Source organism: Babylonia areolata, chromosome 8 (genome assembly GCF_041734735.1).
Source record: "Babylonia areolata isolate BAREFJ2019XMU chromosome 8, ASM4173473v1, whole genome shotgun sequence".
In the NCBI taxonomy this organism is placed as follows: Eukaryota; Metazoa; Mollusca; class Gastropoda; order Neogastropoda; family Buccinidae; genus Babylonia; species Babylonia areolata.
The window spans coordinates 49,059,401-49,074,400 of NC_134883.1; the positions used below are offsets into that span (position 1 = coordinate 49,059,401).

General features: G+C 46.8%; 1 protein-coding gene across 1 annotated transcript in view; it reads right to left on the reverse strand.

The window, feature by feature from the left end:
* Nucleotides 1-15,000, reverse strand: part of LOC143285218 (uncharacterized) — a 155,975-nt gene that overhangs the window by 103,570 nt on the left and 37,405 nt on the right. Inside the window, exon 2 of the mRNA XM_076592463.1 lies at nucleotides 1-102. This exon is cut by the window's left edge and continues 35 nt beyond it. Coding sequence (XP_076448578.1) covers nucleotides 1-102 — 102 coding nt within the window. The remainder of the gene's footprint in view (nucleotides 103-15,000) is intronic.

A 15,000-nucleotide genomic window follows, 5' to 3' on the forward strand; every position in this document is an offset into this window, starting at 1 on the left:
TGTCCACTTCGGGCGGGATGAGGATGGCCTCGGACAGTCCTGGCTCCTTCAGGTAGGGCGTCACCTGGCCCTCGTTGATGATGGAGATGGTCATCGGCATACCTGTGCACACAGCACCACACCTGTCCATTCCGGCAACAACAACAACAACAGTAACAATAAGAAGAAGAAGGAGGAGGAGAAGAAGAAAAAGAATTTTACCACCACCACCACCACCACGACAACAACAACTGTTGCTGATGCTGCTACTACTACGACTACGACGATGACGACGACGGCGCCGACGACAACTGCTGCTACGACTATTACTAACAATGATGATGATGATGACGACGATGACGATGACCATGACCATGATGATGATAATGGTAATGACAATAATAATGATAATGATAATAATAACAACAGTAATAATGATGATGATGATGGTGACGACGATGGAGTGGATGACAGACATACAGAATCAAGCAAAACAACAACAACAACAACAACGACGACGACGACGATGATGATGATGATAATTATCATTATTATTATTGTTAATATTATTATCATTATTTACATAGCGCTGAATCATGTGCAGAGACAAATCACGGCGCTCACACACCAGTCATTCACACACATTTATTGCTCTAAATCAGGGGAATTTAGAGACAAGACGCACACGCTAAAAAAAAAAAAATTAAAAAAAAAATGTATGTATATATATATATATATATATATATATATATATATATATATATATATATATATATATATATATATATATAAGCAGCCAGGGAGTAGCGGAAAGAGGAAGCTTAGGTTTTCAACACCAGGCTTGGAAAGAGCTGAGTGCAGAGACTTGACGAAGCGATAGCAGCAGCTCATTCCGAGTGCAAGGTCCAGAGACAACACAGAAAGAACGGCGACGGGCTATGAAGTGTTTGAATGTGGGTGTGTGGAAACAGGATCCTGGGTTCTGAGCTGATCGCAGAGAGCGGGCGAGACCATGAACAGACGTCCAGAGTGTCGGAAACCTTTTGCTGATACATGTTTAATTAGGTGTTGCTGGCGTGGTTCAATTGTTAAAGTTTGATTAAGCGGAGGTTCTGTCAATGTAAAGAAATCAGGGCTGTGATCAGGTGACAAAGTGTGTATAGACTTTTTTTTTTTGGGGGGGGGGGTTATTGACACATATACAGCGCAGTTGTACTGACAGAGGAAGACAAGAGAAGGAAGATATACCACTGACAGAGGAAGACATACCACTGACAGAGGAAGACAGAAGGAAGACATACCACTGACAGAGGAAGACAAGAGAAGGAAGACATACCACTGACAGAGGAAGACAAGAGAAGGAAGACATACCACTGACAGAGGAAGACGGGAGAAGGAAGATATACCACTGACAGAGGAAGACATACCACTGACAGAGGAAGACAGAAGGAAGACATACCACTGACAGAGGAAGACATACTACTGACAGAGGAAGACAAGAGAAGGAAGACATACCACTGACAGAGGAAGACAAGAGAAGGAAGACATACCACTGACAGAGGAAGACAAGAGAAGGAAGACATACCACTGACAGAGGAAGACAGGAGAAGGAAGACATACCGCTGACAGAGGAAGACAGGAGAAGGAAGACATACCACTGACAGAGGAAGACAAGAGAAGGAAGACATACTACTGACAGAGGAAGACAAGAGAAGGAAGACATACCACTGACAGAGGAAGACAAGAGAAGGAAGACATACTACTGACAGAGGAAGACAAGAGAAGGAAGACATACCACTGACAGAGGAAGACATGGGGAGATGAAGAGACAGGCTAATACACAGACAGACAGAGGAAGTCAAGAGAAGGAAGACAAGGGACCACAGAGGAAGACAGAGAAGGAAGACATACAACTGAGTTGTACATTTAAAGACCCTCGAAAACAGAGTATGGCGGCCTACACTGAAGGGGTAAAAACAGACGCACATGTAAAGACCCCTGAAAATGGAGTATGGCTACAAATACCTTTGCGTAAAAACAGTTGCACATGTAAAGACCCCTGAAAACATAGTATGGCTGCCCACACGCTGGGGTAGAAACAGTTGTACATGTATGTAGAGTGGGAGGGGGGGAGAGTGTGAGTGGGGGTGTGGTAGGGAGGGGATTTTGAAAAAGAGTGGTCATGAATGTTTTATGTAACATGTAATGTTTTTCTTTCTTTCATGTAAAGCGCCCTGAGCTCTTAGAGAGAAAGGGCGCTATGTAAATGTACATTATTATTATTATTATTATTATTATCTTCAGTCAGAAAGCACTTTACAAATACAGGGTCTTTTGCGCAACAGGCTGCCTACCTTGGTAGAGTCGACAGAAGTTGCCTTTAGGTGCTCGTCATTCGTTTCCTGTGTCATTTAATCAGGGTTCAGTCAATCGCACGCATACGTATGTAGACCGGAGTACATTTTACCACAACATTTTTTTTTTTTTACCAGGAGACTACTCACTTCTTGCTGTGGGCTATTTTACGTGCGCTAAGTACATACAGCACAAGGGACCTCGGTTCATTGTTTCATCTGAACGGACTAGCGTCCAGACCACCACTCAATATCTTGTGGAAGCGGGAGAGGGGATTGAGGCGAGTGTGAATGTAAGTCTCCCCTGCGTTCAGAGCACCACAGGGTGGCTTCCGTCAGAATGTTTCCGTGGCTCTCACGCCAAAACATTCTCCCCCTCCGTCTCTTCTTCTCCATTCCTCTTCCTCCTCCTCCTCCGCCTTCTTCTTCTTCTTCTTCTACTCCTCCACCTCCTCCTCCTCCATACCTCTTCCTCCTCCTCCGCCTTCTTCTTCTTCTTCTCCTCCACCTCCTCCTCCTCCATTCCCCTTCCTCCTCCTCCTCCGCCTTCTTCTTCTTCTCTTCCTCCTCCTCCTCTTCCATCTTATTCTTCTTTTCTTTCTCCTCCTCTATCTTTTTCTCCTCCTCCTCCTCCATCTTATCCTTCTTTTCTTCCTCCTCCTTCTACTTATTTTCCTCCTCCTTCTCCTTCTTCTTCGGAGTGGGCGAAACGGGACCGAGTCCAGCTCCAAAGAGGCCGTTCGTTGGGGGGTGACGCTGGGCACGGGATCAAACAGTAGGCAAAACGGGAAAGAGATTGGCGAATCGGTCCGGCACCCGGGAACCTCCTTCGACCTTTCCCGACATCCCCCCCGCACACTCACCAACCCCCTCCGTCCCCGATCTCCCCCCCCCCCACCCTCCTACTCTCCCACTCTTTCTCCACACGGGAGGTGTATAAGGAGCGACCGGCCCCCGCTTTGCTGTGTTTTATGAGCGAAGGGAGGTGGAAGGGAGGGGTGCGGGGGTGGGAGGAGGGGGGTGGGGGAGGGGGAGCCAGGGAGGTATGTGGGTAAGGGGGGGTATGCCGCTGTGAAGTCATAAATCGTGTTCGTCACTGACGTTTTCACGGCCACGGACCTCCCCCCCCCCCCCCCCCCACCCCACCCCCCAGTGTATTTCCCCTTGGAGCTATGAATGAACAGCCTCAGACACCGGGATAGGTTCTTGGTTTTGAAAACAAACCCATTGTAGGATCTCAAGGCCTGTCCAGCACGAAAGGTATATATATATATATATATATATATAGGTCAGGCATCTGCTCCCTCTTCTTCTTCTTCTCTTCCCACTCCTCCTTTACTCCTTATCCTCCTCCTCCTCTTCTTCTTCTCCTCCTCTCTTCTTCTTCTCCTTCTCCTCCTTCTTTTCTTCTTCTTCTCCTCTCTTCTTCTTCTCCTTCTCCTCCTCCTTTTCGTCTTCTTCTCCTCCTCCTCCTTCTTTTCTTCTTCTTCTTCTCCTCCTCTCTTCTTCTCCTCCTTCTTTTCTTCTTCTTCTTCTCCTCCTCTCTTCTTCTTCTCCTTCTCCTCCTCCTTTTCTTCTTCTTCTCCTCCTCCTCCTTCTTTTCTTCTTCTTCTTCTCCTCCTCTCTTCTTCTTCTCCTTCTTTTCTTCTTCTTCTTCTCCTCCTCTCTTCTTCTTCTCCTCTCTTCTTCTCCTCCTTCTTCTTCTTCTCCTCCTTCTTCTTCCCATTTCGTCGTCGTCGTCGTCTTCTCTTCCCACTCCTCCTCGTTATCCTCCTCTTCGTCTTCTACCCTCTTCTGTTTCTTCTCCTCTCTTCTTCGGTCTTACCTAGAAAACCGTATTCAGTCTGTCTATTCACGTGGCTTTATTCCTTCCAAAAGGCATGTCCCAAGAGGATTACCACAAGGGTCAATTCTAGGCCCTCTCTTATTTTCCTTGTATATCAATGATCTACCTTTATCTATTAAACATGCAGCATGTGAATTTATTTGCTGATGTTTATGCTAGTCACAATGTTGACTAAATGTTAACTGGTTATCATCTGAATGTCAGCATGAAACCTGTGGAAAACTGGTGTGATGCTAATGATATGGTCGTACACCCTGAAAAGACAGAATGCATGTTAATTTGTCGTACGCCTCGACCAGACCCAGCTGGAACACTTTTCTGCTGCCTCTGCCATTGCCTTGAGAGCTCGTGTCTTCTCTCTGCCAGAAATCAGCAGCTGTTTCCTGAGGCTATAGGCAGATGCGTCCCCAAACCTTCTTACACCAATCTCTATCGCGAGGACTTTGGCTTAAAAGCCAGATTCTCTCAGGCTGCTGGCTAGACTGGCATACTTCTCGGTCTTTTAGATGTGGGCTTCCTCCATTCTGCCTTCGTATGGCACAGTGAGCTCAATCAGAATCGCTTGTTTCGTTGCCTTGGAGTGGAGTAATATGTCAGGTCTCATGCCGCACTTGCTGATGATTTCCGGGTGTTTCTACGCCCCTGGAAGGTCAACTGTGTATCCCAATCTTCGGAACCATCAAGCAGCCCATAACGGACCTGTGGCATAACGGACATACCTGTGGCATAACGGACATACCTGTGGCAAAACGGACATACCTGTGGCATAACGGACATACCTGTGGAATAACGGACATACCTGTGGCATAACGGACATACCTGTGGCAAAACGGACATACCTGTGGCATAACGGACATACCTGTGGCAAAACGGACATACCTGTGGCATAACGGACATACCTGTGGCAAAACGGACATACCTGTGGCATAACGGACATACCTGTGGCATAACGGACATACCTGTAGCAAAACGGACATACCTGTGGCATAACGGACATACCTGTGGCATAACGGACATACCTGTGGCATAACGGACATACCTGTGACAAAACGGACCTGTGGCAAAACGGACATACCTGTGGCAAAACGGACATACCTGTGGCAAAACGGACCTGTGATATAACAAACCTGTGACATAACGAATCTGTGACATAACATACCTTTGGCATCGCGGTTTGGACCCCGGCACGGCAACAACTTCCGCAAAAAAAAAAAAGAAGAAAAAAAAGAAAAAAAGAAAGAAGATATTTACTTGTTTGTTTGTTACCGTCACAAGACACCCACAGTGTATTCTCTCATCTTGTACCCCCCCCCCCCCCCCACCCCACCCCCTCCCTCCCCTGGAACACTATCCATCAAACGTACTGACAGACGGTAAACAGGCCTCAACCGGCAGCTCTCCAGAGAACCTGGTTCCAACCGTCAGACCACAGGAGCGGCAGAAGTGCCGGCTGATCTATTCCCCAAGCAGGCTCTGTGACCACCACCGCTGACTGCTGTCAATAACGCCACAACCGGAAGCTGTGAATAAAGAAAGAGAAACGCGCGGCCAGACAAGGCTGTTGGTGTTGCTTGTTTACAAACGTGCCAGAAGAGAGGCGACATACCCCGCCCACCCACTCCTCCTCTTCCTCCTCTTCTTCTTCCTCCTCCTCTTCTTCTTCTTCTTCCTCCTCCGCTTCTTCTTCCTCCTCCTCTTCTTCTTCCTCCTCCGCTTCTTCTTCCTTCTCTTCTTCTTCTTCCTCCTCCTCCTCCTCTTCTTCTTCCTCCTCCTCTTCTTCTTCTTCGTCCTCCTCTTCTTCTTGCTCCTCCGCTTCTCCTACCTTCTCTTCTTCTTCTTCCTCCTCCTCCTCTTCTTCTTCCTCGTCCTCCTCTTCTTCTTCCTCGTCCTCCTCTTCTTCTTCCTCCTCCTCTCCTTCTTCTTCCTCCTCCTCTTCTTCTTCTTCCTCCTCCTCCTTCTCCTCCTTATTCTTCTCGTTCCTCCTCTTCTTCTTCTTCTTCCTCCTCCTTCTTCCTCCTCTTCTTCTTTTTCTTCCTCCTTCTTCTTCTTCCTCCTCCTCTCCTTCTTCTTCTTCCTCCTCCTCTCCTTCTTCTTCCTCCTCCTCCTCTTCTTCTTCTTCCTCCTCCTCCTCCTCCTTATTCTTCTCCTTCCTCCTCTTCTTCTTCTTCCTCCTTCTTTCCTACTCTTCTTCTTTTTCTTCCTCCTTCTTCTTCTTCCTCCTCCTCTTCTTCCTCCTCCTCCTCCTTCCTCCTCCTCCTCCTTCTTCTTCTTTTTCCTCCTCTTCTTTCCCCCCCTCCTCTTCTTTTTTTTTTCCTCCTCTTCTTCTCCTCCTCCTCCTCTTCCTCATCTTACTCTTCTTTCTTCTTCTGCTTCCTGTCCTTCTCGTCTTCCTCATTCTTCTTCTTCTGCTTGCAGCATGGAGAGACAGACACACAGGAACTTGTTTCCTGGCATGGACGGGATGCTTTCAGAGCACTCACTCTTCCGTTGTGACGTCGCTCGTCCGCTAATATAGATCTCTGAAACCCTCAGTGCTGCTGTGTGTGTAGGGGCAACGCTGCCATGGACTTTTCAACTCGTACTCCCTCCTCTCGCAGTTTTCACGTACCGTCTTCCACTGCCCTTTCACCCCCACCCCACACAGACCCTCACCCCACACACACACCTCCACCCCACCCCCCACACACACACACCCCACCCCACACACACCTCCATCCCACACACACACCTCCGCCCCACACACCCCCCCCCACACCCCCACCCCACACATACCCTCACCCCACACACACACACCCCACCCCACACACACACACACTACACACACACACCCCCCCCACACACACACCTCCACCCCACACCCCCCCCACCTCACACCCCACACCCCCACCGCCCCACACCCCCCCCCACACACCCCCACCCCACACACACCCCCACCCCACACACACACCTCCACCCCGCACACACACCCCCACCCCACACCCACACCTCCACCCACACACACACCCCCACACGCCCCCACACACATCCACCCCCCCCACACACACACCCACACGCCCCCCCACACCTCCACCCCCCCACACACACCCACACGCCCCCACACACATCCACCCCCCCACACCCCCCACACACATCCCCACCCCCCACACACACACCCACACACACCAACCCCCCACACACCTCCCCCCCCCCACACACACACCCATCTTCCCACCCCACGTGGTGGGTTTCTTTTCTTTCTGTTGTTCACGCTCCCTCCCTCTCCCCCTCCCTCTCCCCCACCCTCTCCCATTCTCACTAGAACCCCCCCCCCCCCACCCCCGCACCCCGCCCCCCACCTGCCCCCCGCACCCCTCTTCTTCTTGAGTTCAGTCTCACTTCCTGATTACAAAAGAATGAGATAAAAATGAAAACTAAAATAAAATAAAATAAAATAAAGGGCTTGGAACGACCACGGGTCTTCCGTCCCCAGGCCAGGTCCTGATTTGTCCCTGCACCGGCACCCTCCAACACCCCCTCATCTTTTCCCCCATCCCCACACCCCTTTTTCTCGGGGTGGGGAGGGGAGGGTGTGTGTGTGTGTTGGGGGGGGGGGGGATCGCGGTACTTTTTCCTCCTTTTTTTTTTATTATATTGAACATCGCGGCTCTTTTTTGGTTATTTTATTTTGATCTTTTAAAAAAAATTTTCTTTCAATTCTACAGCGTCTTCCATCATGTCCAATTCAGAGCCCCAAACATTGCCATCCCCGCCAGGCCGGTAGTGCCAGTTAGCTGGCTGATCTAGGAGGCAAGAGGGGGTTTCCTTGGTGCCGCCTGACTGCCAGAAAGAGAGAGAGAAGGGGGAGGAGAGAGAGAGAGAGAGAGAGAGAGAGAAGGGGAAGGAGCGAGAGAGAGAGAGAAGGGGGAGGAGCGAGAGAGAGAGAGAGAGAGAGAGAGAAGGGGGAGGAACGAGAGAGAGAGAGAGAGAAGGGGGAGGAGAGAGAGAGAGAGCGAGAGAGAGAGAGAGAGAGAAGGGGGAGGAACGAGAGAGAGAGAGAGAGAAGGGGGAGGAACGAGAGAGAGAGAGAGAAGGGGGAGGAGAGAGAGAGAGAGCGAGAGAGAGAGAGAGAGAGAAGGGGGAGGAGCGAGAGAGAGAGAGAGAGAGAGAAGGGGGAGGAGAGAGAGAGAGAGAGAGAAGGGGGAGGAACGAGAGAGAGAAGGGGGAGGAGAGAGAAGGGGGAGGAGCGAGAGAGAGAGAGAGAGAGAGAGAGAAGGGGGAGGAGAGAGAGAGAGAGAGGGGGGGAGCGAGAGAGAGAGAGAGAGAGAGAAGGGGGGAGGAGAGAGAGAGAGAGAGAAGGGGGAGGAGCGAGAGAGAGAGAGAGAGAGAGAGAAGGGGGAGGAGAGAGAGAGAGGGGGGGGGAGCGAGAGAGAGAGAGAGAGAGAGAGAGAAGGGGGAGGAGAGAGAGAGAGAGAAGGGGGAGGAGAGAGAGAGAAGGGGGAGGAGCGAGAGAGAGAGAGAGAGAGAGAAGGGGGAGGAGAGAGAGAGAAGGGGGAGGAGAGAGAGAGAGAGAGAGAGAGAGAGAGAGAGAAGGGGGAGGAGAGAGAAGGGGGAGGAAACGAGAGAGAGGGGGGGAGCGAGAGAGAGAAAGAGAGAGAAGGGGGAGGAGAGAGAAGGGGGAGGAGCGAGAGAGAGAGAGAGAGAAGGGGGAGGAGAGAGAGAGAGAGAGAGAGAAGGGGGAGCGAGAGAGAGAGAGAGAGAAGGGGGAGGAGAGAGAAGGGGGAGGAGCGAGAGAGAGAGAGAGAGAGAAGGGGGAGGAGAGAGAGAGAGGGGGGGAGCGAGAGAGAGAGAGAGAGAGAAGGGGGAGGAGAGAGAGAGAGAGAGAAGGGGGAGGAGCGAGAGAGAGAGAGAGAGAGAAGGGGGAGGAGAGAGAGAGAGAGAGAGAGAGAGAGAGAGAGAGAGAGAGAGAACACAGTAGCGATGCGCGATGAACGATGCCCCAATTACAGGAATGATGAGGATGAGGAAGAAGAACAAGGCTGTGTGCGTCATTCTTCGGACGAGTGACGCGACGGCCTCATTTCTACCGACACCTTACTTTCAAGGGCCTTCTTCCGGACTCGAGACTTGAGTTTAACCACCTTCTGGCGCTCGCCCCTTAACTCCTTCACTGCTGCTAAGGAAGAACGAAGACTCTTACAGTACAATACATCTTTATTCATCCACTTGGAAATCAGCTGTACGTCCATTGGTTCGTCACTAACCCAGCACAATATCTCAGCCCATATCCAAGTCCAGTACACACACACACACACACACACACACACACACACACACACACACACACACACACACACACACACACACACACACACACACACACACACAACGTGACAAAGGTTGTCACTAGGGAGGGTTTGCAAACCCGCTTTCGAGGGGGATCTTTCGTCGCTTGCAGCCGAGCGAGAAGTTGGTCATTTGCTGTCATGGGCAGCCCATTACCATGACGAGCTTAGTTTGCATGCACTGATTTCGTTCGGATAAAACTTTCTGGCAGAGTAAATGGGTCGCTTCGAATGCGTTATGGCAGAGGTGTGGCAAGAAACACGCTCGAAGTAAACATAGAAGACTAAAGCTACTAATGGGTGTAATTATGAAACCAAATATATCTTGTAAACTCGCAAAAAAAAAAAAAAAAAAAAAGTCACCGTTATTATTCAAAATCCTTTCGTCAGAAAAGCTATTTCCACGACGAAATTTTAGCCTTTCGGTGACCTAGAAAACAACAACAGGAAATGGAGACGCGCATGCGCACGCCGTTCTCGCTAAAAAAAAAACCAACAAAAAAACCCAACAAAAAACCCCCACAAAGAAACCGGGGGATCTCTATGAAAATTAGATGAACGTGGGTCTGCAAATCCACCTCAGTGAAAGGGATGTTGCGTGGGATGATAAATCTATTTGAAGTTGCGGGTCAGGATGTTTCGTCATCGTTCTTAGATGACCTCCTTTCTCACGGGACTGTGTTTTATTATTATTATTATTATTATTATTATTATTATTATTATCATCATCATCATCATTATCTTTAAAGACATATATTATCATCATCACCATCATTATGTTCAGCAAAATAAACGACACCGCTCAACAGTACACACTGAAGAAGTGGTGGTTCTTGCACCTCAAAATCGTGCCACGCCGATTTTCTTTTTTTCCTCATTCTCTTTTTTTTTTTTCTTCTTCTTCTTCTTGGTTTAACAGCTAAGGGGTTAAGTTCATGTCTCAGGGCGCTTCGAAACATTCTGTGGCAGAGAGGGACTTTTCTCTGGGATGATTGGGGAGAGGGGCTCATGTACGTTTTTTTGTATTTGACGGTGCTTTCATATCTGTGAAACTGCATGTTTGGTGCATTTCTGTTGTGCATGTGTGGGTGTGTGTGTGAATGTGTGTCTTCATGTTTTACATTTATTCGCTTATTTATCACCATTGTTGTCTTATTTATTTATTTTTATTTTATTATTATTATTTTTTTAATAATCATTTTATTAGTATTACTATTATTATTACTACTACCTTTTTCTATATTATAATTATTATTCATTTATTTATTTATGTAAGCTTATCTATTATTGATTCCCCCGTTTTTGTTTGTTTTTGTTTTTGTTGTTGTTTTTTTTGTGTTTTTTTTTTCTCAAGGCCTGACTAAGCGCGTTGGGTTACGCTGCTGGTCAGGCATCTGCTTGGCAGATGTGGTGTAGCGTATATGGTTTGTCCGAACGCAGTGACGCCTCTTTTAGCAACTGAAACTGAAACTGAAAACTGGGGAGAGGGGGCCCCGGGAAGGGGGGGGGGAAGGAGGGGGGAGGAGAGGGGAGGGGGCCTGGGGGGTGGGGGGTGGTAGGAGTGAAGAGGACGCTGCCTCAGACGCTTGTTGACCCGTATTTTGGGGGGAAGGGTGCATGACAGGTGGTAATTCAAACAGGGGGCGAGAAATTTTCGTTTCCGTTGATGACGTTAACGTTTGTAGTGTGGTGTGAATAGCTGCAGTGCACGGACCCAGGCGGTGGGTTAGTCAGGGGCCTCTCTCTGACACCCCCAGCCGGCTCCTTGTCTTGGCGATGAACTAGACGAAGACGCTGTCAGATTAAGGGCTGCTTGTAATCCCCCCTCCACCATGCTCCTCTTCCCCCCGCCCCCCCCCCCCCCCCCCCCCCACTTGGAGTGGAACACGGAAGAAAGGAGGTATTGTTCCCAGAAGGAGGAAACAATCTGAAAGAGAGAGAGAGAGAGAGAGAGAGAGAGAGAGGAGAGAGAGAGAGAGAGAGAGAGGGAGAGAGAGAGGGAAGGATGAGATCGAGGGAGGGAGAGAGGGAGAGAGGGAGAAAGAGAGAAGGGCTGAGAGACAGAGGGAGGGAGGTGGAGAGAGAGGGAGAGAGAGAGAGAGTGTGTGAACTCGAAATCGAAACTTTTTTTTTCTTTTTAGGGACAGGAAGAAATAGAGAGAGGGTGCGAGAGAGAGGGAGGGAGAAGGAGGGGAGGGGGGAGAAGGAGGGGGTGGGGGAGAGATAGAGAAAGGGTAGGGGGAACTTATTATATAAAAAAACAACAACAACAACAATGGTTGCACCTTGAGTGGGTTTGCGGAATGCTGTAATGTGCTTGGTGCCATCCTCTAAAGCAAGAACAATCACACACACACACACACACACACACACACACACACACACACACTCACTCACTCACTCACTCACTCACTCACTCACTCACACACACACACGCGCGCATACGCATACATTCACCCATACATACATACATACACAACTTCTCCACAAACTTCCATCTTCCATCTCCCTCACAATACCTTTTATTTATTTTTATTTTTTTTTCTGTAAAACACTCAGTGAAAAGACGTAAAATCGATTCATAAAACCTGAACACTCATACTCACTCATTCACTCACTCACTCTGTCTGTCTCTCTCTCTGTCTGTCTCTCTCTCTCTCATACACACACATACGTATATCATCAAAACTCCTCTCTTCAGCAGATAATTATTGGTAGCCGGAGTAGAACCAGTAGCTGTCGGTGGTAGTAGCCTCACGGTAGCGGTGATAATTACCCGTCTTATGTTTTTTTTTAAGTGCTGATTTCAGTGGCACAAACAATAACACCAAATACTGTGAATATTTATGACAGTTTTGTTGTTGTTGTTTTTGTTGCTGCTGTCATTGTCGTTGGTGTTATTCCTTTTTTCCCCCCTTTTTTGACTCACTTGTGTAAACAAAGTGAGTCTATGTTTTAACCCGGTGTTCGGTTGTCTGTGTGTGTGTGTGTGTGTGTGTGTGTGTGTGTGTGTGTGTGTGTGTGTGTGTGTGTGTGTCCGTGTGTCTGTGTGTCTGTGTGTCCGTGGTAAACTTTAACATTGACATTTTCTCTGCAAATACTTTGTCAGTTGACACCAAATTTGGCATAAAAATAGGAAAAATTCAGTTCTTTCCAGTCATCTTGTTTAAAACAATATTGCACCTCTGGGATGGGCACAAAAAAAAGAAAGAAAAAAAAGAAGCCTAATTATATGCAAACTGCATTTACTGTTATATTTATATTTTTTGTATTCTCTAAACTTGGCACTCTGACCTCTTATTCTGACACAACAACAAGAGGAGTCATTATTATCATTTTTTGTTCAAACAGGAAACTTTATTTTGCAAACGTTTTGGTGCAGATAGTAAAAAAAGGGAAATTACTCTGTAATTAATGCTAGGGGACTTAATTTATCACAAGTGAGGCCTTGCCTCTCTTGTTTTTTTTATTCAATTTGTTTGTTTGTTTGTTTTCTAGCTAATGAGTTTCTTCTGTGTCTGCTACTCTACTTACTGCTGTCTCTTCATAAGAGTTCGTTACCGTTTCCAAGGATAGATCTCTCCAATGGTCAGTCTTTCTGACTCAGGGGAGTGCGTGTGGAGCGAAGCATTACCCTGTCTTAAAGTTAAGACGTTTGAAAGCGACCCTGTCTTTAAACATGTTCTGTGCATTGACTACCCTGTCCTAAAGTTAAGAACTTTAAAAGTGACCCTGTCTTTAAACACGTTCTGTGCATTTACTACCCTGTCTTAAAGTTAAGACGTTTGAAAGTGACCCTGTCTTTAAACACGTTCTGTGCATTTACCCTGTCTTAAAGTTAAGACGTTTGAAAGTGACCCTGTCTTTAAACAGATTCTGTGCATTTACCCCGTCTTAAAGTTAAGACGTTTGAAAGTGACCCTGTCTTTAAACACGTTCTGTGCATTTACCCTGTCTTAAAGTTAAGACGTTTGAAAGTTACCCTGTCTTTAAACAGGTTCTGTGCATTTACCCTGTCTTAAAGTTAAGACGTTTAAAAGTGACCCTGTCTTTAAACACGTTCTGTGCATTTACCCTGTCTTAAAGTTAAGACGTTTAAAAGTTACCCTGTCTGTTTAAAAGTGACCCTGTCTTTAAACGCGTTTTGTGCATTTACTACCCTGTCTTAAAGTTAAGACGTTTAAAAGTTACCCTGTCTTTATACACGTTCTGTGCATTTACCCTGTCTTAAAGTTAAGACGTTTAAAAGTGACCCTGTCTTTAAACGCGTTCTGTGCATTTACTACCCTGTCTTAAAGTTAAGACGTTTAAAAGTTACCCTGTCTTTATACACGTTCTGTGCATTTACCCTGTCTTAAAGTTAAGACCTTTAAGACGTTCTGTGCATATCTGATGAGAGAGAAACAAAAAAAGATTGTGATGTACATGAATTGTTTTTCACAAATCTTTATTGATTATTGATAATAACTATGTGGATGCCTGTCTCTCCCTCTGTCAGTTTCTCTCTGTAACTATCTGTTTATCAGTGTGTCTGTCACTTTCATTTTCCATCGCCCTCTTTTATTCCTCCTCCTCTCTCTCTCTCTCTCTCTCTCTCTCTCTCTCTCTCTCTCTCTCTCATTCTTGCTTTTCTCTCCATCATTCATCTCGTTCTCATCACTTTAATTCATGACTTTATTGTACTGTACATAAATACTTACAATTTATCTTCCATGCATGCTCACGTAATTTCGTATACTTTCCTGCGGTGTGTATTTTGCCTTTCACTTTTTTTTCACGATCGTTTTTCTTATTCCAGAGGGCCAGATAACACACACACACACACACACACACACACACACACACACACACACATACATACATATATATATATATATATATATATATATATATATATTGTGCTGAATTGATTTACCCTCTAAAAATATAATTTAGCTTCTTTTCGTTTCTATTTCCCTACCTCATCCTTATCATCCTCCCAACCCCCACCACCACACACACGCCCCCACCTTCTCCGCTTTTTCTATGGAACGGAAAGCTGTAATAAAGCATATCAAAATATTTCTTGCAACCAGAATAACTTCAATACATCACAGAGAATGGACTCGAAGTTTTCCTCTTGCTATAAATGATCGCAAATTGGCAAAAGATATAGAACAATGATAACAGGGGAATATCTCAGAAACTGGCGTGCCATATCATTATTGAATGTAAGCAGGCTCAAAAGTCTCACATGAACTTATCTCTGGAGATCAGACAGGTTCTGTCGCCGGATGGTATACAGGAGACAAATTAAGGCATTCACATGATACTGTTTATCATCTACAGGATGAATTTCAGTCAGGACTGCTGATTTCAACAGACTTTGAAAAGGCGTTTGATTCGATTGGGTTGAAATACTGTGTACAAAGCTATGGTTCTGGTGATTGCAAAAAATTTTTTTTTGTCGATTGATAGAAACATTTCAACGTACTGATATCGAATCTTCAGAACTGCTCAA